This window comes from Lynx rufus, unplaced genomic scaffold (assembly GCF_022079265.1).
Source record: "Lynx rufus isolate CCGP_SWC_20201006 ecotype Redwood Valley unplaced genomic scaffold, mLynRuf1.p SCAF_22, whole genome shotgun sequence".
NCBI lineage: Eukaryota > Metazoa > Chordata > Mammalia > Carnivora > Felidae > Lynx > Lynx rufus.
The window spans coordinates 16,781,579-16,808,816 of NW_025814837.1; the positions used below are offsets into that span (position 1 = coordinate 16,781,579).

Genomic DNA, 27,238 nt, shown 5'->3' on the forward strand with positions numbered 1-27,238 from the left:
TAAAACATACAGACATCACAATGACTCTAAACCCGTATCTTTCTATAATAACACTGAATGTAAATGGATTAAATGCGCCAACCAAAAGACATAGGGTATCAGAATGGATAAAAAAACAAGACCCATCTATTTGCTGTCTACAAGAGACTCATTTTAGACCTGAGGACACCTTTAGATTGAGAGTGAGGGGATGGAGAACTATTTATCATGCTACTGGAAGCCAGAAGAAAGCTGGAGTAGCCATACTTATATCAGACAAACTAGACTTTAAATTAAAGGCTGTAACAAGAGATGAAGAAGGACATTATATAATAGTTACAGGGTCTATCCATCAGGAAGAGCTAACAATTATAAATGTCTATGCGCCGAATACCGGAGCCCCCAAGTATATAAAACAATTACTCATAAACAGAAGCAACCTTATTGATAAGAATGTGGTAATTGCAGGGGACTTTAACACCCCACTTACAGAAATGGATAGATCATCTAGACACACGGTCAATAAAGAAACAAGGGCCCTGAATGAGACATTGGATCAGATGGACTTGACAGATATATTTAGAACTCTGCATCCCAAAGCAACAGAATATACTTTCTTCTCGAGTGCACATGGAACATTCTCCAAGATAGATCATATACTGGGTCACAAAACAGCCCTTCATAAGTTTACAAGAATTGAAATTAAATTTTTTTTTTTCAACGTTTATTTATTTTTGGGACAGAGAGAGACAGAGCATGAACGGGGGAGGGGCAGAGAGAGAGGGAGACACAGAATCGGAAACAGGCTCCAGGCTCTGAGCCATCAGCCCAGAGCCCGACGCGGGGCTCGAACTCGTGGACCGCGAGATCGTGACCTGGCTGAAGTCGGACGCTTAACCGACTGCGCCACCCAGGCGCCCCAGAATTGAAATTATACCATGCATACTTTCAGACCACAATGCTATGAAGCTTGAAATCAACCACAGGAAAAAGTCTGGAAAACCTCCAAAAGCATGGAGGTTAAAGAACACCCTACTAACGAATGAGTGGGTCAACCAGGCAATTAGAGAGGAAATTAAAAAATATATGGAAACAAACGAAAATGAAAATACAACAATCCAAACGCTTTGGGACGCAGTGAAGGCAGTCCTGAGAGGAAAATACATTGCAATCCAGGCCTATCTCAAGAAACAAGAAAAATCCCAAATACAAAATCTAACAGCACACCTAAAGGAAATAGAAGCAGAACAGCAAAGGCAGCCTAAACCCAGCAGAAGAAGAGAAATAATAAAGATCAGAGCAGAAATAAACAATATAGAATCTAAAAAAACTGTAGAGCAGATCAACGAAACCAAGAGTTGGTTTTTTGAAAAAATAAACAAAATTGACAAACCTCTAGCCAGGCTTCTCAAAAAGAAAAGGGAGATGACCCAAATAGATAAAATCATGAATGAAAATGGAATTATTACAACCAATCCCTCAGAGATACAAACAATTATCAGGGAATACTATGAAAAATTATATGCCAACAAATTGGGCAACCTGGAAGAAATGGACAAATTCCTGAACACCCACACTCTTCCAAAACTCAATCAGGAGGAAATAGAAAGCTTGAACAGACCCATAACCAGTGAAGAAATTGAATCGGTTATCAAAAATCTCCCAACAAATAACAGTCCAGGACCAGATGGCTTCCCAGGGGAGTTCTACCAGACATTTAAAGCAGAGATAATACCTATCCTTCTCAAGCTATTCCAAGAAATAGAAAGGGAAGGAAAACTTCCAGACTCATTCTATGAAGCCAGTATTACTTTGATTCCTAAACCAGACAGAGACCCAGTCAAAAAAGAGAACTACAGGCCAATATCCCTGATGAATATGGATGCAAAAATTCTCAATAAGATACTAGCAAATCGAATTCAACAGCATATAAAAAGAATTATTCACCATGATCAAGTGGGATTCATTCCTGGGATGCAGGGCTGGTTCAACATTCGCAAATCAATCAACGTGATACATCACATTAACAAAAAAAAAGAGAAGAACCATATGATCCTGTCAATCGATGCAGAAAAGGCCTTTGACAAAATCCAGCACCCTTTCTTAATAAAAACCCTTGAGAAAGTCGGGATAGAAGGAACATACTTAAAGATCATAAAAGCCATTTATGAAAAGCCCACAGCTAACATCATCCTCAACGGGGAAAAACTGAGAGCTTTTTCCCTGAGATCAGGAACACGACAGGGATGCCCACTCTCACCGTTGTTGTTTAACATAGTGCTGGAAGTTCTAGCATCAGCAATCAGACAACAAAAGGAAATCAAAGGCATCAAAATTGGCAAAGATGAAGTCAAGCTTTCGCTTTTTGCAGATGACATGATATTATACATGGAAAATCCGATAGACTCCACCAAAAGTCTGCTAGAACTGATACATGAATTCAGCAAAGTTGCAGGATACAAAATCAATGTACAGAAATCAGTTGCATTCTTATACACTAACGAGGAAGCAACAGAAAGACAAATAAAGAAACTGATCCCATTCACAATTGCACCAAGAAGCATAAAATACCTAGGAATAAATCTAACCAAAGATGTAAAGGATCTGTATGCTGAAAACTATAGAAAGCTTATGAAGGTAATTGAAGAAGATTTAAAGAAATGGAAAGACATTCCCTGCTCATGGATTGGAAAAATAAATATTGTCAAAATGTCAATACTACCCAAAGCTATCTACACATTCAATGCAATCCCAATCAAAATTGCACCAGCATTCTTCTCGAAACTAGAACAAGCAATCCTAAAATTCATATGGTACCACAAAAGGCCCCGAATAGCCAAAGGAATTTTGAAGAAGAAGACCAAAGCAGGAGGCATCACAATCCCAGACTTTAGCCTCTACTACAAAGCTGTCATCATCAAGACAGCATGGTACTGGCACAAAAACAGACACACAGACCAATGGAATAGAATAGAAACCCCAGAACTAGACCCACAAACGTATGGCCAACTCATCTTTGACAAAGCAGGAAAGAACATCCAATGGAAAAAAGACAGCCTCTTTAACAAATGGTGCTGGGAGAACTGGACAGCAACATGCAGAAGGTTGAAACTAGACCACTTTCTCACACCATTTACAAAAATAAACTCAAAATGGATAAAGGACCTAAATGTGAGACAGGAAACCATCAAAACCTTAGAGGAGAAAGCAGGAAAAGACCTCTCTGACCTCAGCCGTAGCAATCTCTTACTCGACACATCCCCAAAGGCAAGGGAATTAAAAGCAAAAGTGAATTACTGGGACCTTATGAAGATAAAAAGCTTCTGCACAGCAAAGGAAACAACCAACAAAACTAAAAGGCAACCAACGGAATGGGAAAAGATATTTGCAAATGACATATCGGACAAAGGGCTAGTATCCAAAATCTATAAAGAGCTCACCAAACTCCACACCCGAAAAACAAATAACCCAGTGAAGAAATGGGCAGAAAACATGAATAGACACTTCTCTAAAGAAGACATCCAGATGGCCAACAGGCACATGAAAAGATGTTCAGCGTTGCTCCTTATCAGGGAAATACAAATCAAAACCACACTCAGGTATCACCTCACGCCAGTCAGAGTGGCCAAAATGAACAAATCAGGAGACTATAGATGCTGGAGAGGATGTGGAGAAACGGGAACCCTCTTGCACTGTTGGTGGGAATGCAAAGTGGTGCAGCCGCTCTGGAAAGCAGTGTGGAGGTTCCTCAGAAAATTAAAAATAGACCTACCCTATGACCCAGCAATAGCACTGCTAGGAATTTACCCAAGGGATACAGGAGTACTGATGCATAGGGGCACTTGTACCCCAATGTTCATAGCAGCACTCTCAACAATAGCCAAATTATGGAAAGAGCCTAAATGTCCATCAACTGATGAATGGATAAAGAATTTGTGGTTTATATACACAATGGAGTACTACGTGGCAATGAGAAAAAATGAAATATGGCCTTTTGTAGCAACGTGGATGGAACTGGAGAGTGTGATGCTAAGTGAAATAAGCCATACAGAGAAAGACAGATACCATATGGTTTCACTCTTATGTGGATCCTGAGAAACTTAACAGGAACCCATGGGGGAGGGGAAGGAAAAAAAAAAAAGAGGTTAGAGTGGGAGAGAGCCAAAGCATAAGAGACTCTTAAAAACTGAGAACAAACTGAGGGTTGATGGGGGTGGGAGGGAGGGGAGGGTGGGTGATGGGTATTGAGGAGGGCACCTTTTGGGATGAGCACTGGGTGTTGTATGGAAACCAATATGTCAATAAATTTCATATATAAAAAAAAAAATAAAGTCCCCTGCAATTATCACAAAAAAAAAAAAAAAAAAAAAAAAAAAAAAAAAAAAGACTCTGCTCAGCCAGTCTGTCCACTGTCTTCTTCCCTGGGCATCAATGGAGCCGACTTGGTTTTGCAGAACTCCCACACAATAGGACAAATAATTTTTTTAACAGGCTATTAAGCATCATAATTTTCCACACAATGCGCTTTTCTTGTTTGGAAATCCATTAGAGGGTTAAGCTCTAATTTGTTAAAACCGAAACAAATCTTCCATGATTCACAGTAATTCCGGGGTTGGAAAATGAACAAATAATTTTCATCTTATGTGAAAATTAAACATAAGAGCAAACATAAGAGGAAAACCATTTACTTGAATTACTTTGGTAAAACAACATCAAAGTGAACTGGACATAGAAACTTTACCTGTTTAGGACAAACTACCGGAGCCAAGTGCGCCTGAAAAGTACTTCTTCGGTCTGTAATAGGAATGCCATGATCAATCGGAGGTAATTCTTCTATTTCTATAAATTTAAAGAATTACATTATTTTATTTTTAAAATTCTTACATTTGAATAATGAAAAATTGACAATGGTGTGAGCAGAGGGTGGGGAAGGGAGTTGGGAAAGAGATGTAAATCATATAGCAAATCAACCCAAATTACCCTTAATAGCTATCTATTAAAATTATAATTTTAAGTAAAAAGTGTTCAAATGTAAGCAAGATTAAACTACTTGACTTATAAATGATTTTCACCTGTCAAGGTCACCCAGTAGGTTGGGCCTCAAATCCTGGGATGTTATAGTAGTATAAATTGGTATAATAACTAAGTTTTAAGAGTATAAAAGGATCCTAAGACCAAAAAGATTATCAGCTGCTAACATACCACAATTTATTTATCAATTCTGTTGATGGACTTCTGGGTTGGGAAACCTATGACTTTATTTTGTGTAGCTGTGATGAAATGTTTTCTGCTAATAAAACTGTTCCTTCTTCATAGGATTGAATATATCAATGATACACCAAATTGGTATTCCACAGAGTATCATTATTTCCAGTTATTCTGCCTCTTAAACAAGTTTAAGAACCACTAATTTGACCTTAACTCTGTTGAGAAACTTACCAACTATCCTGGCTACTACATCTGCCTCATTTAGGATCTAAAGCTATTCAGGAAAAATAATTAAAATTGTTTCCTATTTCTATTCACTGATCTGTTGAATCTTACCCAGGTCAGCTTGCCTTATAATTGATGGACTACTTCAACTAACACATGTAAAAATATTTCTATACAGCTTTAAACAACTTGTCAAAACTTACTGCACTGGTGTGTGGCAGGGCTAGGTCAAGAAACCAGGTTTATGCAGGATGTTTTGCCTTCCTCCTGAGTGTGTCCTCTTCTTGAACAAACTGTGACCACTGTACCAGTGTAGCACTAAGGTCAACATGAACTGGACACTATTTATTGTTGACTATGATTTTTACTCTTGCTTTTAATAGTGTATCCTGTTTCCTGAAAGAAATCTTATGCCAAATCCACAAATATATAAATGAATAAAATGTGAGACTGAGGTAGGGGTGGGAATCCTGGGTCTTTTCTCCCACTCTTTCTCTTCCTATTTATTTCCCTTCCTGGTCCTGAAACACCACACAAGAACTTTAAAGCTTCATAGTATTGTTTGAAAGCTACTGTATAATGCATAGTTCCCTCTGGCCTATCATGTTTTTGTAAAAGCCTTGAGAAAACTGATGCTACCGTTCAAAATTTTAAGATACTAAAATAGAAGAGATTTTCCAATGGCAACATACAGCTGATTGATTTATCGCATCAACCTATTCATAAGCTGAATACTATCTGATTATGGAACAAATCTACTTAAGCAAAAACTAAAATCTTAAAGGCATTTTACTAGCTTGAGTTCAGTGGCTGTACGTTCAGCTATTATATTTATGAACACAGACTAAAAGTTAACTGAAACATCAGGAGACAGCTGAGGATTTCAAAATAGACATATAAAAACAGGATGTGAACTGAAAACATTAACAGTTTTTCTTAGTTTCAGTTTCTCCTATCATTAATTCAAAACTCTAGAAAGTCACACACATAAAAAAAAAAACAGTGGGGGGAGGGAGAAATTTCTGTTTTTTCCTCATCATTCTGACAGACATAGCAAACATCAAAATGGCCAGCAGGCAGGAAAAAAAAACCCTCAATTCTCTGCAAATTAATAACTATTTCTTAACGTATGAGAGTTTACTACAGTTCTATACCATTTCAGAAACATTCCACACGCCTCAAAAGAAACTAGTTGGTAACAACTGCCATCCCAGGCGCCTCAAAAGAAACTAGATGGTAATATACCTGTTTGATTTTCACTAATCTCAAAATCCAATGCTTTAACAGGATTTTCCGGTTGACATGCTAAAATGAGATCATCTTCACATTCTACATCTTCCTCTTCAGTTTTCTTCTTGATGTCAGGTCCTATGTGGATATGAGACCTTATGAATGAACTTAGAGGACAGTAAGGAATTCCACTTAATAATTGGTTGGTCTTTGTCTAGGAAAATAAATAAAAGATGAGCCTGGAAGAGCTTATGATTCTGGAGAGCAAAGAAATGCTCAAAAAAAAAAAAAAAAAAAAAAAGACAGGTGAGCTAACAAAAAAGAATACAAAAGTCTACCTGAAGGCCAAAGCTGGAAAAATTTGAGCAACAAAATAATGATAGTATAGAATTTTAACCCATGGAGTAAAATAATATACATGAGTTCATACTGATAAAAATAAATAAAAAACAGGAAGAGACATCTCTTCCTCACAAAAGAATTCCAATTCCATGAAGAAGGAAAGAAGGAAATGAGAATCATTATTATGCAAACACCACAGCAATAAATACTGTTGACAAGACAGACTAATAGATATTAAAGTTAAAGTTTAAGGAGGAACAGGATATTAGCAGAGAGACAAATATCTCTCTCAAGGTACTTATCAACTACAAAGGGAAAGACAGTAACTGTGAGGTTAAGTTTATATGTCAACTTGGCTAGTTTAGTCCACAGTATCCAGATATTTATTTGATCAAACTCTATTCTAGATGTTTCTGTAAAGGTATTTCTTAGATGGAATTCACATTGAAATCAGTTAACTTTGAGTAAAGCAGACTGTCCTCCACAATGTGAGAGAGCTACATCTAGTTAAGGTCTTAATAGAAAAGGGACTAGCCTCCCCAGAGGAAGAGGGAATTCTTCGAGCAGACAGCCAGCCTTCAGACTTGAGCTGCAACACTAATTCTTCCCTAGGTCTCCAGCCTGCCAAAGTACCTTGCAGAGTGTGGACTTGCCAGCCTCCACAATCTCATGAGCCAATTCCTTAAATTGATCTCTCTCTCCTTCTCTTCCACACCTCTTCCTCCCTTCTTCTGCATCCATCCCTCTCTTCCCCCTCCTTGTCTTTATAAATACACACGCATACATACACACATACACACACACACACACACACACACACACACTCACACCCAATTGATTCTCTGGAGAGGCTTGATTAATACTATAACTTTACAGTGGAGATACCTGACAGATACCACTGTAACCAAAGGATCAAGGTAAACATAACAATAAAGCATACTGATACCATGAGTTCCTTGATATATGCACTGTGAAGGAGACAATATCATTTTTGTGGTATTCTTGCCAAAATGCCTAATCTTGCTCCAATATGAGAAAACAATGGACAGACCCAAACAGAGGGACATTCTACAAAATACAGTACTCTTCAAAAGTGTCAGGTCATAAGAGGTCATAAAAGCCAAGGAAAGACTGAGAAATTATTTACAGACTAGAAGAGAGTAAGGAGAAATAACAGGTCAATGCAATGTAGAATCTTGGACAGCATCCTATAACAGCAGAAAGGACATTAGTGGAAAAAAATCCATGAAATTCGGATCTTTAGTTTGGTTAATATTATACCAATGTTAGTTTCCTATTCTTGGTAATTATACTGTGGTTAAGCAGGATGTTACTAGGGGAAACAGAGTGAGGAATATAAAAGAGTTCATTGTACTATTTTTGCAATTTTTCTGTAAGTCTAAAATTAGTACAGAATTGTAAAAATTTTTTGTGTATATAATTACTTCAAAATTTAGTACTTCTGCAATAGAAAAAACCTATGAGATAAATTTGTACTGAAGATTAACAGTAAAATCAACCTAAGTTACTTGTTAAGTGGGTAGAATGGAAAATTCTCATGAGATATCTTGATCATGAGCTTGTAACCTTATTAGTTCTTTAGAATTACAAATCCTTCCATTTTAGCATGAAGTCTACAAAAACAATTTTTGGTAAGAAAAATACCAAACAAAATTTCTAAAAAGTATAACTACAAATTGTAAACAAAAATCAAAAACATTACAATTTAAAGACTGGCTAAACTGTAATGTGGATATAGATGGAAAAGGGAAAATATCTTATTTTTAAGATCTATACTTTTATTTATTTATTTATTTTTTTAATTTTTTTTTCCAACGTTTTTTATTTATTTTTGGGACAGAGAGAGACAGAGCATGAACGGGGGAGGGGCAGAGAGAGAGGGAGACACAGAATCGGAAACAGGCTCCAGGCTGTGAGCCATCAGCCCAGAGCCCGACGCGGGGCTCGAACTCACAGACCGCGAGATCGTGACCTGGCTGAAGTCGGACGCTTAACCGACTGCGCCACCCAGGCGCCCCAAGATCTATACTTTTAAAAATCTCCTGAGAATTGAGTGATTCCAAATTTTTTGGAGTCCTAAATTTTTACTGGCATACATTCCATTTTTTGCAATTATCCCACACTCTAGCATGGTAGATCAGCAAAAATCAATTTTATTTTGAGACTACTTTTCCTATCAATGCTACAAAATCAGAACATGAATTATAAAAGTCAGGAAAACAATTCAAAAATGATTGTCACATGGAGAGAATATCTTCATACCATTTATCTCAGATGTTAATGGAAGCAGTAAAAACGTTTATTTTCTACAGAAAAATAGTAAAATGCTCTGAAAAAGTTAGCACTACTATCAATTTTAAATATATAATGATTTTGCTAAGTGAGTCCAAAATAATTGGTTCCTTATAAATAATCTTCTAAAAAGTTAGTAAATAAACTATTGCTGGTTTTTTAAAAATCTCTTTACCAGATTGAAAATAATTCTATCAGTGGTAACAATGAAATATTAGAAACACCCACGTTGTCATGAATGATTCAATCAAAGAATAATAAAGACATATATTGATTTGATTTTGATTTTCAAATCAATATATGTCTTTGATATGAAATTAGATAGTAGCGACAGGTGTACAATTTTGGAATATACCAAAACCACTGTATTACACATTTTTAGAGGATAAATAATTATGGTATGTGAACTACATCTCAATTTAAAAATCAATTTTCAAAGTAAATTTTTATATCCTAAATATCAGCTGGTGTGTTTTCCAGAGTTCTTTTTCTTTTATTTAAAAAAAAAAATTTTTTTTAACATTTTATTTATTTTTGAGACAGAGAGAGACAGAGCATGAACGGGGCAGGGGCAGAGAGAGATGGAGACACAGAATCGGAAGCAGGCTCCAGGCTCTGAGCCATCAGCCCAGAGCCCGACGCGGGGCTTGAACTCACGGACCGCAAGATCGTGACCTGAGCCGAAGTAGGATGCTCAACCGACTGAGCCACCCAGGCGCCCCAAGAGTTCTTTTTCTATAAACACTTTACTCATTTGAAGCTAATGTCTAACTTGTGTACTCCAGTAATTCATGAGGAATGTTACATGGTTCATATTACCTTAATAGTCAAAGAAAGCAGAAATTTTAGACCCACGTTCTTTAACCCAAGTTCTGTAAGAGTATAATATGAAACCAAAGAGGCTAAAATCACATAGAAATAACCATAACTACATGAGCAAACGAACTTGTCCAGAGAAACTTGTATTTTATCACATATGAACCATAAAACAGAATACAGATTTTTCATTAAAAATTTCATTTAGAATAGTTACATGGAAATGTAATTATGATTAAGTTAAAAGAGCACTAATAATATTAATAATATTCTTCTAGTATTTACCTGGTTCTGTCATCTGAGATTTCTGTATTAGAACATCTCTTATTTTCTCTACCCATAGGTAAAGAATACTTTCACCAATATTCTGTCTAAACAAAATTGAAGAGAAAACTTGGTTATTAAAAAAAATTCTTTCTCAAATTCAAGAAAATATAAACATATTTACAATCTAAGAAATTATATGCAATCTAGCTATGCCTTTTACAAAAGAATTTATAACATGAGATTTCCTAACATCTGTTAGCTAAGTATTGAATACAGATGTTCATATCAGTATTAACAATTTCAACAGGCTCCAAATTAACATTGCTTACTTAAAATAAGAGAAAAGCTGCAACCAAAGAGGGTAAAGAAAACTTCTGAACTTGAACTAGATGAAGTAGATAGATGTAAAGGGGATTCAGTTCCTGTTAGCAGATATAGTTTCAGTACTGATGTCACAGCTTGCTTTTTTTTTTTAAGCTTTTTGAACAATTTCAAACCGCTTATTTGGCACACTTGTTTGGTATAATTATTTCAGCAAAGAAGAATGCAAAGCATCAGAGGAACTCCCTCAGAGACCAAATTTAAAAGACTTAAAAGACAACTCAGGTAACAACTTTACAATTGCATTTTGTTTTTGACAAAATATTCTGTTGCCCAAATTGACTCATTTTGGTTCCAAATAACGTCTGACTGATTCAGATAAATTAAATCCAACTCAAAGGTCACTGAGAAAAAGAACATAGCATGGTTCATGTCCACAGAGTTATGTCAAATGATGATAACAGCAATAAAATAAAGGTCCCGGTGTCTACTCTTTAGGGAATGACACCAACTTTAGATAAATGTCCGTTACGTGTACTTAAAGTAATCCCCGTATTACTTGATAACAACACCTTACCTCCTTCCTCTGAAAGTCCCCCTTGAAACCACTATCTCTCTTCATCACTACTCATCAGTACCCACCAAAGGAAACTTTCTTTTTTTTTTTTTTTTTAATTTTTTTTTCAACGTTTTTTTATTTATTTTTGGGACAGAGAGAGACAGAGCATGAATGGGGGAGGGGCAGAGAGAGAGGGAGACACAGAATCGGAAACAGGCTCCAGGCTCTGAGCCATCAGCCCAGAGCCCGACGCGGGGCTCGAACTCACGGACCGTGAGATCGTGACCTGGCTGAAGTCGGACGCTTAACCCACTGCGCCACCCAGGCGCCCCAGGAAACTTTCAAAACAAGCAGAGAGAAGAAAATATTGTTTTCAAATAATTCTGTACCCTCAAATCTTCCCCATCTCACCCATAACTCCTTAGCACTAAACATTCCTCCCTGTGCTCTGGTAACTGGTGTCTAAGATTCTAAGAGAGAGGAAAATTCAACTGGGAAGGCTTTAAAATTTGGGGAATGTGGTTTGAATTTCTTTTAAACAATTCCCACTTCTATCCTCTCTTCTCAATAAATGATTCAGAGGTATAGACGCAGAAAGGTACAATGGATTGAGTATATACAAAGCCCAAAGTTCATTATATGTGTCAACACATTAAATGCTCACAATTATTTAATGAAGTATTATTTCCCCATTGTACAAATGAGAAAACAGACCTAGAGAAAACAGACTTGTCTAAAACAGTCTTAGAAGCAGTGAAGAAGCCCAGAGACAGAATGTGAATGCAGACTGACTCCAAAACTCAGCTTGCTCACTGCATTTTGCTCTCCTATCAAGCAGCTATGATCCTAGGCAAGTAAGCCACTTGAACTCTGAGTCTGTTTCTTCATCTATAAAACAGAGACTTAGAGCATGTTATCTTACTTTACAGAAGCAGTTTCTTTTCAAGTGAACCTATCTTAATTCACTCAACATAACTACACCATGTCTACATGCTGGCCTGGGGGGATGGTAGTCAATGAGAAAACTGGGTCCCTTATATCAGTGTTTGTGATCCTTACAAATTTATGTTTTTGTATATAATTCTCTCCATCTCCTAATCTCATTCTATTGAATTCTTCACATCACCAAAAATAGTAATACCAGTATCTAGTGTTTAATGAACACCTACTATACAGAAGACATGTAGAAAACACTTTGTTACTTCACTAAATCCTTAAGCCACCCTTCGAGGCAGGAAAATCATCCTGTGTATGAATCATACATTCACATTCAGATTTGTTGTTGGAGTGTTGTGAAAACACCTTGGAAGAATTTTCACGATTAATAAATAATTTTTCCAAATAATAAAGACAAAATTAAACCTTAACTCCAAATCTCCTCTCCTCCGGCCCACGGCTTCTTGCAGAAAAACGTACAACAGCACTTCTGCCCAACATCAGTTACCGAATGCTTCCTTTTTCCCTTGTATTTAACAAAACTTACTGAAATCCAACGTACAGAAGTTGTAGTGGGTGTTTACAATTTCCTAAGGAAAATGACAATTACTCTTTCCCTTGTTCTATCACTAATGGTGTTTTGTTTGTTTGTTTTTGTTGTTGTTGTTATTGCTGCATTTGTGTTTTCTCCTGTAAGAAGAAACTGTGTTTTCTCCTTGGTCCAAGATTTTAACTATCCACTAGGATTTGGTGGTTTTCAAACTTTTGCATTGCTATAACGAAATCTCTCACAGAATCAGAAACAAATAAACAGACAAAAGCTGAGAGTCCTCCTTCCTGTGTCTATCTGCCTTGCACGCTACCCACAACTGGTCCTGGAGGAAGTCTACGGAATCCTAAGGACTCTGATACAAAATTTTAAAAAACTACTTATTATAGGGTGAGATGCTAAGCTTTTATTTATTAAATTAAATTATGGTAAAGTAGCTAAATAGAAAATGTCTAGAACAATATTTGTTTCAAATTGAATAAAAGACAAACTTGGACTAAAAGCTGGATTTTGTGAATAGCTATACTTAAATGACTGTTAGCCAATCCAGAATGATCAAAACAAAGTCATGTTACTTGTGGCTCTGTTGTATCTTTAATTTTCTAATATTTATATTTGTTGATTTATGGACAAAGACACTTGCTAAAATACACTACTAAGTTGTGTGACCTCAGACAAATCACTCAATCTGAGTTTCTATTATCCCATGAGATGATTCTTTTAATAACAATAAAATTAAGGGTGGCTATCATATGCTTCTAAAGCACATTACACAGATTATGTCATTTAATCCTCACAATAGTATTATTCTATTATCCTTATTTTACAGATGAGAAAACAGATTCAAAGAGGCCACATTATTTCCAAAACTGATTCTAGAAGCCTGGCCAAGACAGCCTTAATGCCAGCTTAGCTAAACTTGAGACTGGCAGAACTTCCTAACTATAGGCCCTGACCTCCCTCTTCTTAGTGCATTTTTGTTAGAAAACTTGACATTATAAATTCTTTCTCTACTCCTTTGGGAGTATCCCAAAGGATTTAGGGAGAATCCTGTCAGTTTTATAGCCTAAGAGTGTCTTTCTCAAGGACCTGGCAGCCATCATTTTGAACTGTAATCATTAAGGAAGACAGCATCCCTTCTCCCGTCTTTATGGGAGGGGAGGAGCCTAACTTCTGATGAGCAACAATTAGCAAACACAGATGGCCTAATCATGAGAAACACATTTGCAAACTCAGGAAATAACTTACTGGGCTTACACAGCTCACTGATTAACCTTCCCTCAAATCCTTATCCCAGCCCTTACAAATTCTGTTGATAGGAATGCAAACTAGTGTACCCACTGTGAAAAACAGTAGGCAGGTTCCTCAAAAAATTAAAAGTAGAACTACCCTACAATCCAGGAATTACACTACTGTGCATTTACTCAAAGAATACAAAAACACTAATTTGAAAGGATACATGCACCCCTATGTTTACTGCAAAATTATTTACAACAGCCAAACTAAGAAAGCAACACAAGTGTCCATCAATAGATGAAGGGATAAAGGAAATATGGTGTGTATGTATGTGTATACATACACATACATACACACAATGGAATATTATTCAGCCATAGAAAAGGATGAAAACTTGCCATCTGCAACAAATGGATGGATCTAGGTAGCATAATGCTAAGCAAAATAAGAGCAGAGAGAGACAAATACCATATGATTCTACTCATGCGGAATTAAAGAAACAAAGGAAGAGAAATAAAAAAAAAAAAAGACTCTTAACTTTAGAGAACAAACAGACGGTTACCATAGGGGAGGTGGGGGGAGTGTGGGATGGGGTAAATTAAGTGAAGGGGATTAAGAACAGACTTATCTTGATGAGCACTGAGTAATATATGGAACTGCTGAATCACTGTATTGTACATCTGAAACTAATATAACATTGCATGTTAACTACACTGGAATGAAAATTTTAAAAATTCTCCTGGCAAGAAAAACAAAAGCAAAAATAAACTACTGGGACTACATAAAAACAAAAGACTTCTACGCATCAAAAGAAACAAATCAACAAAATTAAAAGGTAATCTATGGAATGGGAGAAGATATTTGCAAATGACACATACAATAAAGGGTTAGTATCCAAAATATGTAAAGAACCTATAAAACTCAACACCCAAAAAACAAATAATCCAATTAAAAAATGGGCAAAACACATAGATATTTCTCCAGAGTAGACACCCAGATGGCAAATAGACACAGGTAAAGATGCTCTTCATCTCTTACCATCAGGGAAATGCAAATCAAAAGTACAATTAGACATTACCTCACACCTGTCAGAATGGCTAAAATCAACATGAGAAACAATAGGTGTTAGGGAGGATGTGGAGAAAAAAAGAACCCTTGTGCACTGCTGGTGGGAATGCAAACTGGTATAGCCACTGTGGAAAACAGTATGGAGGTTCCTCAAAAAGTTAAAAATAGAACTATCCTATAATCCAGCAATCGAATTACTAGGTATTTACCCAAAAAGTACAAAAACACTAATTCAAAGCAATATATGCATCCCTATGTTTATAGCAGCATTATTTACCATAGCCAGGATATGGAAGAAACCCAAGTGTCCATCCACTGATGAATGGATAAAGAAGATGTGACATATATAAATATGTATAATGGAATATTACACAGCCATAGAAAAAGGATTGAAGTAGTATGCTAAGTGAAATAAGTCAGAGAAAGACAAATACCATATGATTTCACTCATATGTGGAATTTAAACAAAACAAAAAGCAAAGGAGACAAAAAAAAAAAGAGAGAGAGAGAAATCAAGAAAGAGACTCTTAACTATAGAGAATAAGCAGATGATTACCAGAGGGGAGGTGGGTAGGGAGATGGGTGAAATAGGTGATGGAGATTAAGGAGGGCACTTGTCATGATGAGCACCAGCAATGTATGGAATTATGGTATCTTATATACATGAAACTAATAACACTGTATGTTAACTCATTGGAATTAAAAACACAAAAAATTCTGCCTTTTGTTTCTGGAAGTTGAGGTCAGACTGAGTAGCTCCCCTACTGCAATAGTCTTGAACAATGTTTTCCTCACTCTTTTAGCTTTGTGGCAATTTGTGCTTTGATAAGCCTCGCCTTGTCTACGGCCATACCACCCTGAACGCACCTGATCTCATCTGATAAGCCTCTCCTCCCAACTTTCAAATCTAAGACTCCATTATAAATCAAAATGTGAGGGGCTGTGGGAAATTAAACTCATCATCTTGGATTTTAAATTAAATATTGTTAAAATGAACCATTGTAAATTTAAATACAGATATTCCCCCATTTTCCAAAAGTTTGTGTTATGCCACTGCACTTTTACAAAAGATCTACATTAGCTATTTTCACTAACCAAAAGAAACCTGAAGAGGATTTTCACTTTTACAAGAACTGCCATTACTGTACCAAATGTAGGTCTTTCATAAAGTGAAGCAGTGTAACTTGAACATTCAGAAAGTTGGGGATATTCTTTCTTTATGCCATTTTGAGAGGTTTAATAGGAATGCTCCACTTTTAGATGGTGGGGAAAAACCTGTACTACAAAAAAAAAAAAAAAATGTTAATCCCTTTCCTTAAGGGATTACTCTTAAACAACATTTATTATTATATTCCAGGTATTTTTAAATCCATCATTCACCTTTTGCTTGATTAAAATAATTATTTTCACAGATTTAAAATACTCATATGCAAAATATTTCATCAAAAATAAGGTATGATAAGCAAATTAATCTACAAGTAACTAATCACCAAATCCTAGTCAATATTCTTTTTTTTATTTTTATTTTTATTTTTATTTTTATTTTTTAAAAATTTTTTTTCAACGTTTATTTATTTTTGGGACAGAGAGAGACAGAGCATGAACGGGGGAGGGGCAGAGAGAGAGGGAGACACAGAATCGGAAACAGGCTCCAGGCTCTGAGCCATCAGCCCAGAGCCCGACGCGGGGCTCGAACTCACGGACTGCGAGATCGTGACCTGGCTGAAGTCGGACGCTTAACCGACTGCGCCACCCAGGCGCCCCAATATTCTTTTTTTTAAAGAGTTTATTTATTTTGAAAGGGAGAGGGAGGGAGGGAGGGAGGGAGATGGGGGAGAGAGAGAGAGAGAGGGAAGGAGGGAGAGAAGGGAGGGAGAGAGGGGGAGGGGGAGAGAGAGACAGTATCCCAAGTAGCCTCCATGCTGCCAGTACAGAGCCCAACATGGGGCTCAAACTCTTGAACCGTGACATAATGACCTGAGCCAAAACCAAGGGTTGGATGCCATCCAGGTGCCCCAGTCTATATTCTTAAGTATTTCTTTAACTGATCATTCTTCTCCATCCATTCTTGTTGCCTTCCTAAAAAGGCTTCCACCATCTCCCTCCTCCTCAAACTCTTCACAGCCCATCTCTCACACTGCAATACAAATCTGATTACATCACTACTCTGTGTAGAACACTTAGAGCCTACAACATAATGCCCACACTTCTTTCCCAACTTACGACTTCTTTATTCTTATCCTTACCTAATTTATATACCTGGCATCTTAAACTATTTGCTAAATTTTGAAGATGCCAGGTTGCTTCACACCTACATGATTTTGCTCATGCAGTCCCTTCTACCAGAAAACCTCTCCCCACTTGATTACCTGGCAAACACCATGCTCCAAGGTCTCCTTCACAATGGAACCCTTCTTTACAACTCTATCCACATGCCCAGAGATAGTCTGTTGCTAAAACCTCTTAAAAAAATGCTAGTACAGCACTTGGTCCAAACCTCTCAGTAATTACATCATTATATCATACTGATACACATTTATCTTCATTTTTAAATTCCAAACTCCTAACAAAGTACCAGCATATAGGAGATACTCAATAAATTCTTACGGGAAAAACTGTTAGTTTTCTGACTTCTGCTTTCCTACCTACGAGGAAACAAACCATGGCTCATCCTCTTGTCTAGGCAAAAATCACATTTTACATACAAAATGATGTTAATGTAAAAATCTTCATAGTGATATAATATTTAGAATATAATGAAACTATAAATATTAAAACTATATTCATACATTTACTAATTTTCAAAACTAATAATATTTTTCAATTTGCTGCCCCCTGCTGGATTTATGGAAAAATATTAAAGGCTGTCACAAAACTTTTTTAAGAGTGTTTTATTTTTTATTTATTTTTTTTTTTTAGTCTTTTTTTTTTCAACGTTTATTTATTTTTGGGACAGAGAGAGAGACAGAGCATGAACGGGGGAGGGTCAGAGAGAGGGAGACACAGAATCTGAAACAGGCTCCAGGCTCTGAGCCATCAGCACAGAGCCCGACGCGGGGCTCGAACACACGGACCGCGAGATCATGACCTGAGCCGAAGTCGGCCACTCAACCGACTGAGCCACCCAGGCGCCCCAAGAGTGCTCTTTTTAAAAGAGTGTTTATTTTTACTCACATCACCTGTGTGAAAACAATACCATTGGACTAGGATTATTCAAGCCCTTTTTAATAAGCAAGACATTATAAACCACAATTCTATCTTTAGAACAAACTGCTTTATAATCTCTGACCTTTCCTAATTCCCAAATAGCTCAACTGAACCAGTTAGGGAGAACACCAAATTGTGTCCTATGGGAAGGGATCTATCTCTTAGTAAAAGAGGGGCTTTTGGATAGAAAAAAGGCAGATGGGAAGCCATTTCTGAGTACATGACATTGTGGACAGGTAGGAGAAAAATCTAACTTACGAACACTAGTATGATAGAATCCAAATATGGGAAGGTTTTCAAGAAAGAGGTACTTCAACACCAGCATAAGTTACAGATGTCACGTAAGATAAGAACTAAAAAAATGACCACAAGATGTATAATTACAACATCACTGGTGAACAAATTTGCAGTATATTTATTCTACTCTAAGGGAGAAGATAAAATGGTAAATAAACATAAATAAAAGATTACAGAAACAAGTTTCTTGGGGGCGTAAAGTTGGAATGACCAGTAAGGTTAGAGAAAGTTATCAGAAAACATTTAATTGAGGAAATAAATAATACTTATATGCTGAGGAATATCTAAATGGGGTCATCCTTTGATACATCCAGTTCTTGGTTACTTCCAGGGTCAAGTGTAAACCTGGGACTCAAGGAAGACCATACTTCTCCAGGAAGGAATGAACAGAAGCAATTCCATAAAGACTTACCACATTTTAATTAAATATTTTAGGAGGAAAAGGAACCTGGCCGAGATCCCAGGGATACACTGTACCAAAAAGGGTGGCCACCTAGAACATATAAGACAATCCTTACCAGTTTCTGGATTACAGTAAAACTGATTCTAAAACATTGTTTATTTTAAAAATTAACATCTTACTAAAATTAATCCAAATCACAGTCATCTTCCCTGGACTACTGCATTAACCTCCTAACGTATCTATTCTTGCTCCCTTCCAATCAGCTCTCCACACAGAAACAGATTGGTGTTTTCAAAGTCAGAATCTTATCAACGATATCACACCACTTGAAAACCTCTGCTTTCCACGGGTCTTAACAACAAAGACAACAATCCTTCACATGGCCTCCAAGACTGTGCATGACCTCCCCTGCCTACCTCACCAGGTCACTGTCCCAGCATCCTCCCTCCTCTCCCCTCCTCTCTCTTCCCCCTTCATACCACCAACTTTATGTCTTGACAAGCTCCTTGACACAGAGCCTTTGCACATGTTGTGCCATTCGCTAGTTATCTTCACTTCAGTAATTCAGCTCTGAAGTCAAGCCATCCTTGACTAGGTTATATCTTGTTTCAAATTCATTTAGTACTGCACATTAATATCTTTCTTTTACAGAACTTATCAGAGCTGCAGTTTTACCTTCATTTTACAATGTCATGAGTGATATCTCTATCACTAAGTTCTAAATGCCATGAAAACAGAGACCATTTTTGTTTTTACTATGTGTACCTATGACCTAGTACAGTGCCTATCTTGTAGTATTTCTTGAATGAATGAAACAGTGAAGAATACAGTGTCAACAGACTCTCAGTTTTATGACCTAATACAAGATTCTGCTGTAACCAGTTTCATTCAACATAGCCTGTGAAAGTATTAAAACAAGAACTGTATCTTTGGGTTTACTTTCACAATCTGGTATTTTTACAGCTATTAGCTCTGAATCGTTACTGTTTTTTGTTTTTGTTTTATCTAAGTAGAAATCATATCAAGTGTATATATAAAATTATATAACCAGTCTTTCAAAGACTCTTCAAATGCATCCTTTATGTTAAGGGAAAGGCAGCTTAACAAAAACTTTAGAAAATGCCTTAACGTATCAGTTGCAACAAAAGCCCACAATAAAATCACAAGTAGAATTTTTTTTAAAATCATTTGCTACTTACATATATATTTCCTCAAGGCTATTTGATAAATCTGTACGTTCTTGTCCTTTAAGCCAAGGAGCACTAAGATTAAATAAAACACAATGAAGAAGACTATTCAAGGATTGTGTTTATATTTCAAACAGAAATTACTGATTAAATTACAAATTATTTGATAACTTTTAAAAATTACCTACTTTCATTAAAATGTTATATTGTACAAATCTATACAGCTCCAAAATGCTTTCATTGGCATTAACTTATTGTGTCCTCCCAGGAAACCTTGATGAAGGCAATCCCAATATTATTCAATTAAAATATGGTTTAAAAAACAGAGGTGAGTTCATAGGATATCATGAACCTGTCCGGGTTTACGTAAATGGCAGAACAAGTTCGAGAATCCAAATTTCCAGATTCGCAGTATCTGCGACACTGTTAGGAATTGCCAATTTTTTTTTTTTCTAAATAGTGTCTCAAAAACAACTTCAACAAATAGAGTGGTTGCCACGTGACTGCAAAAATATATATCAGCTTTTCCTGAAAAGGGCATTTATGTTTATAGGCATTCTAAAATTATATCTCTCATTTTCAATAAATAAAAATTAACAGAACCATTATTATTATCAAATTTTATTTCTGTTTTAAAACACATACAAAAAATTATCCCACTGGTAGGTAAAAATTTTAATAATGACAATTTAATGGAATTCTCTTCACACAAGTTTATACATCTTAGGAGGTCAAGTGGACAAAGCTGATCAAAGATCATTTGCAATCAACAGGTCATGACTAAGATTAAGCTTAGGCTGCTAAGAAGATGGTTCTTCCACAACAAGGGTCAGGGAGAAGCACCAGAAGCACCAAGCATGGGTAATTCCCAGAGGGCAAGCAGTCTTAGGCAGAGGCATGCCAAGGAACTATGGCTAGGTCAGCAGAACCAGATTAGGAGAAACTAAACCACCAGTTTGTCTAAAGAGAAAGATTTCTCTCTCTATCTCTAAATACAATTCAGTAGCTATTTTATCCCTATGAACACTGTGATTCTCTTTTATACTAAATACATTCTGCAATGTGTTTTTTATATAATTTAAATTTTTTTATTTAAATGCTCTATACAAAGTCCAAAAGGTGTTCTTTTCAAGTACTTTTTTATTTTTTTTAAAATGTTTATGTATTTTTATTTTTGAGAGAGAGACAGTGTGAGCAGGGGAGGCGCAGAGAAAGAGAGAGAAAGACACACATACACAATCTGAGCTGTTAGCACAGAGCCTGACACGGCGCTCAAACCCACGAACCATGAGATCATGACCTGAGCCAAAGTCGGATGCTTAACCAACTGAGCCACCCAGACACCCCCAAATAAATAAACTTTTAAAACAGGGGTGCCTGGATGGCTCAGTTGGTTAAGCAACAGACTTTGGCTCAGGTCAGAATCTCAAGGCTTGTGGGTTTGAGCCCCACATCCGGCTCTGTGCTGACAGCTCAGGGCCAGGAGCCTGCTTCAGATTCTGTGTCTCCCTTTCTCTCTGCCCCTCCCTTGCTCACACTCTGTCTCTCTCTCTCAAAAATGAATAAACATTACCAAAAAGAAAGTTTCTTTATTGTGAAAGATAGAGCATGCAACCATGAGCAGGGGGAGTGGGAGAGGGAGAGAGGGAGAGAGGGAGAGAGAGACTCATAAGCAGGCTCTGTGCTGCCAGCACAGAGCCCAACATGAGACTTGAGCCCACGAACTGTGGGATCATGACCAGAGCCGAAATCAAGAGTCAGAAGCTTAACCAACTGAACCACCCAGGTGCCCCCAAAAGGTGTTCTTAACTTCCATATGTATTTTCCTAAGAAAGGTATTTTATATAAACACAAAGCACAATATAGAGAAATAATCTTTAAAAAGTATAATCTTTTTGTAAGAATATAAACATAGAAATATAGCTTACTTCAGTTGATAAATAGGTGGAGCTGTACCTGGGTATTCATTTGGTAGCATCACCTGTAAAGCAGTTTAAAAATAAATCTGTTTATACTTCATCATGACTCAAAATTAACAATATTTATAAAGCTAGTCACTGGACAAATTTCCTACTTGCCAAACTAAAATCAAAACAGTTATTTTGTTCAATCTCAGGAGAGAAATGCCTCCTCATATTTATACTTAAAGTATGTTGTTAATGATAATGCCAATTTTTAAGGAGCACATTATTTACAGAGAAGGTATACAAGCAATGAAAGTTAGGAAATAAGAGTGGGGAAGACAAAGATGAAAGGAAAACTGAAATGGGGCATTAAACCCTAATCTCAAGTGAAAAGGGTGGCACTATAGCATGTTCCAGGTATTTTTCTGAAGAAATATTAAAAAAAAAATCCTATTAAATACTGGTAAACACATTAAATAACTAACCCTTGACAGAGACCCATACACCTTTGTTCCCAGATCAGTATTGTTATAAAAACAAACACTGACAAAAACCTTTATGTTGAAAATACAGGCAGTCACCAAAGAATAAGCATTAATACAGAAAGCTATACTGATCTTGTCATTTTTTTATCTTAACCACAATGATTCTCAGTTAATAAAGAAACAAGTATCTGTTTTATAAAGCTTTTAAATTACTAACCTATTCTTCCTCTTAAAGGTTAGCCATCCTTCCAGGTTTAAACCCTCTCCTATTAAATGGACAGAACAATGAAAGGAAGTGAAACTCAAGTCTGTCAAAGGTATATTAAGAATATCTAATTAAAATAACTGGGATAGGAAAGATTGAGACTATCAGTTAAAGCATGTCTTGAGTGATCAGAGATTTCATTACCCTGGTGCTTAGATACTCAATTGTTAACAAAAGCTAACAAGAAAACAGAAAATTCAGAAGTCACACAACAGTCATTTAGAGGAATACAGTATTAGTCAATCATACAGTCACTGTTGTAACTGGAAAATGGCTATAGAGAAGGAGGGAAAAATACCTGCAAGCAAAGTGTCCACTTGGGGTCATCTATATCGTCGCTAATTCTAATACAAAATATTTTGGCACAGTCATCAATGACACACCATTCCTCGCCATAGATAGCTGCCATTGCTTCAATTTCCTCATTCTGTAAGAAGTTGATGGGAGGAAAAAAAGTCAACGAATGTACATGCCCTAAAAGCCTGAATTTTCCTTCCTCTTATAAAGTATTTTTATTTAACATTACTAGCCTTTATAAAGGATCCCTGAAGGAACACTGCCAAAAGGTCTTAGCAGCAGGTCACCATGTTCTACTCTGTAAGTGGTTGCCAGACAAGGACTAGGACCAGCCTTGCTGCAACATCACTGGGTTTTTGGCCACTAGTGAGCCAAGATATATACAATACCCTACAGCATGATTTACAAGTGGGAAGATGAACACACATCCTCTGCTTCACCTTTTCTTAGGTACCACGTAATCCTCACTCCCACTCCCCAGTATCCTTGCTATATACTAGCCATATATTCCTACTTAATATCTCCATTGTTTCTTTTGGATTTAGGCACAGGTATGGGTGGTTGTTTCATTGGTTTTTTTTGGTAATCGTATCCTAAAAACATTTCGGAAATTATTCTTTGGTTTGGGGTTAAAAAAGAAAAATAACAGGATCTAAAGGTGAAAAGGGGAAGCAAAGTATGCAACCTTGTATGCATCTCATTTTGGCCTCACAGCCCAGATGGAAAAGCTTTTAAGAGTACCCACGTGAGCCACGCACTAGGGAAAGCTCACTATCAAGAGGAGTAAGATCCAGCGGGCCCTCAAGGAACTCCAGGGTTTGTGTTATTATTGCCCATTTTGCAAAGGCAGAAACTGGAGATAAGTGGCTTGTCCAAGGTGACCCGGCGGCGACAGGGAAGAAAGCAGAACCCGGATTTCTGTCGCCGGCCCGGAGCTGCTCCGTCGCGTGCTGATGGTTGACGACGACACCGTCGGAGGCAGGCCGAGCCCGCCGACGCCCGGGAGCGGCTGGCCGGAGGGCGATCGGCGGAGAACGGGCGCCAAGAAAATGGAACGCGGTGCAGCAAATGGCGCGCCTGGAGGCCCGGACGGTGCCGGCGGGAATGGGGGCGGCCCCGGGCAGAGGGCCTCTCGGCGGAGGAGGCCCGGGACGGCGAGGCGAGGCCGAGCCGAGCCTGGAGGTCGGCGCCCCGGCGGGCCCTCACCTGCCTCTGGTCGCTCCCTGCGTCCCCCTCAGCCATGTGGCCCCGGGAGCAGCCAGGCGGCCGCCGCCGGCCCAGGTCCGGAGTGCGGGGGCGGGGCGCTGCGGCGGCGAGCGGAGGACCGGCTGCAGCGAGGCCGACCCGGAACCGCAACCCGGGGCGCGCCGCGCAGCCCGCATCTGCTTCCGGGTTGTGGGCCAGGTGATGTGAGGGGCTCTCCGCACCCGAGGTTCCTCTCCCTGGCCCTGTGCCCGCCTTCTTTCTGCCCCTTAGCGGCGCCCGGGGAAGCTGTCCCGCTAGAGAGACGGCTGGAGGGCTTCTGGGCTCCGTGTCCTGGAAACGCCGGGGCTGGGGGCTTCAGGTCGCCCACTGCGGCCGCGGTATACCCCGGAGTCCCCGGGAAACGTTGGGGCGTCGGGCTTACCGCCACGGCCCAAGGAGGAATTCGACCGCAGTCTACAGCCCAGACTCGTCTTTGCATTTCCAGGCAGGGGTTGTTTTGTTTTGTTTTGTTTTCTGGATTTTTAAAAACGTGTTTTAAGGTATTTTGTTTAATCTGGGCAAGGATGTGTTTGATTTTCCAAAAACAAGCGAGGAGAGAGCAGGCGGCATTTCGAAAGCGTGCAGGAAAACTTACCACCCAACTGTTGTATTGTGATAGCTTTTTGGGGTTTGGTTGGTTGGTTGGTGGTTGTTTTGGCGTTCTTGGACATTTTGCCTAAAAGCTCCTTTTGTACAAGACACTAGTTATGCCAGCCAATGTAATGGTCATTGTTTCATTACCCAAAACATTTGCATCAATTTGCTTCAGTTAGTCTCCACTCCACCCCACCCCTCCAACACCTACTTTGCAATACATTGGTTGTGAATTATATGGCTATCGTAATCAAGGCACATAATATCTTATTCAACTGGGATTTTGTCCCCTCTTCACTTTCTTCACACGCACAGACAAAACCTCAAAATATGACATCCTTCCTCTCTTTTGTCTTAATTATGGGCGTGTTTTAATTACCCCATAAAACTTATCTAAGAGTGCACCACTTAAGTACTTGTAAAGAAGTCTGCTTAAATTACTTTGAGAGGATCTTACTGAGCCTTGTGGATTTATTAATTCAGATATTTATTAGGCTCTTGTGCTAAGCTTTACAGATGCATTTTCAGACATAATGCATTGCCTTTAAGGAGCTAAGAGGGGGAGCAACAAAAGTAATTAAGATTAAAATGGACTAGAATTGTGTCCTGTTGTGTTAGTAGCACCAAAAAAGGCCGTCCAACCAATGTGTTTTTTAAGAGAGAGAGCTCAAGTGCGGGGGGGGGGGGGGGGGGGAGGGGAAGGGGGTTGTCAGGAGTCAGAGAGAGAGAGTGGGAGACACAGAATCCCAGGCAGGCTTCAGACTCTGAGCTGTCAGCACAGAGCCCAACCCAGGGCTGGAACCCACAAACTGCGAGACCATGACCTGAGTCAAAGTGGGAGACTTAACCAACTGAGTCACCCAGATATCCCCGCCCATCCAAATTTTACTGGGCTTCTTGTTCCAGAGAATGCTTGCACTGACTTATAGAAGAACAGGTAGAGGTTAGCTAATTGAAGAAGGGGAGGGTAGTTGTTTCAGATGGTGAGAAAAATACTGGCAGAAAAATTGTGGCCCGTGTAAGAAATTTCATGCAGTTCATTGCCTCTGACATCATAGCTGTTAACCTCCTCTTGTCACATGGCTTGCATGTGGCTTTCTGATTGTCTCCATAAGTTTGCAGCAGTGCATTCATTTTGGTTCCAAGAGAGTGCTTGGAGGGCTTTAGCCCTCAGTAATGTCGATCACATTTCCTCCCTCTATTTGGTTTGGACAGTGTGTTTTTCTTCATCTTGAGCTAAAACAGTTTCTAGCTCCTCCTTCCAACCAAGTTGGGCCCCAAAGTCCATGGTACTGCCAGTTTATCATGGTATTTCTCGACTAGGCAAGGAATTTGCCTGAAGTGCTATGGGGTTTGGCCACCATGCATCTCCAGGTTGCTTGAAACTTTCTGCATCCTAATACTACCTAGATGTCCATCTATTGTTAAACAGCTTTCTTCCTTCACTCTGAACTCTTCCTTCATTGATCTCTTCACATTTCTTACAGCTTCTATTGCATAAAATAGTGATTTTCACAGTTAAAAAAAAAAAAAGCCATGGGGGGGGCTGGGTGGCTCAGTTGGTAAGTCAAGCATCTGGCTGTTGATTTTGACTTAGGTCATGATCTCACAGTTTGTGAGTTTGAGCCCCACATCAGGCTCCATGCTGATAACAGAGCCTGCTTGGGATTCTCTCTCTACTACTCTCCCCTTCTCGTGTTCTCTCTCTCTCAAAATAAATAAATTAAAAAAAAAAACAAAACATAGAATCCTTCCTTCAATGAAAGCTTATGTAAAACAGATTAGATTGTTCTGGCTGAAATAGTGGTGATGGGCCTGAAGTCCAAATTACCAACAACCTTCCCTCCCTCCCCACAGAGGCCCCTCAAAGACTTTAAGCCCAAATTTGAAAACTACCGTGTTAAAATATAACAAAACAATGCACAGCACAACTTAACAGTCTAAACAAAGCACACTATATGCAGTTTATTTTACATAATACCTCTTTTCTTACCATATATCACAGAAGCCCAGTTTATTTTACCTTCTACAGATTACACCCATGATTTTCTATTACAGTTGACACTTGCACAACATGGGTTTGAACTGCAGGGGTCCACTTACATGTGGACTTTTTTGGACAAATACAATACAATACTGTAAATGTTTTTTTCATGATTTTCTTAATATTTTCTGTAGCTTATTTCACTGTAAGACTACATACAGTATGTAATGCATTTACAAAATATGTTATTGACTGTTTATGTTATCGGTAAGACTTCCTGTCAACAGTAGGCTATTAGGAGTTAAGTTTTTGGGAAGTCA

General features: G+C 38.2%; 1 protein-coding gene across 1 annotated transcript in view; it reads right to left on the reverse strand.

The window, feature by feature from the left end:
• IMPACT (impact RWD domain protein) overlaps positions 1 to 24,396 on the reverse strand; it is a 36,478-nt gene extending 12,082 nt beyond the window's left edge. The window contains exons 1-7 of the mRNA XM_047087026.1: positions 24,302 to 24,396; positions 23,097 to 23,225; positions 22,073 to 22,125; positions 20,157 to 20,219; positions 10,399 to 10,484; positions 6,658 to 6,780; positions 4,721 to 4,818 (exon numbers count right to left, since the gene is read on the reverse strand). Of these exons, the coding sequence (XP_046942982.1) occupies positions 4,721 to 4,818; positions 6,658 to 6,780; positions 10,399 to 10,484; positions 20,157 to 20,219; positions 22,073 to 22,125; positions 23,097 to 23,225; positions 24,302 to 24,337 (588 nt within the window). The 5' untranslated portion in view covers positions 24,338 to 24,396. The remainder of the gene's footprint in view (positions 1 to 4,720; positions 4,819 to 6,657; positions 6,781 to 10,398; positions 10,485 to 20,156; positions 20,220 to 22,072; positions 22,126 to 23,096; positions 23,226 to 24,301) is intronic.
• Between the last annotated feature and the right edge of the window lie 2,842 nt (positions 24,397 to 27,238).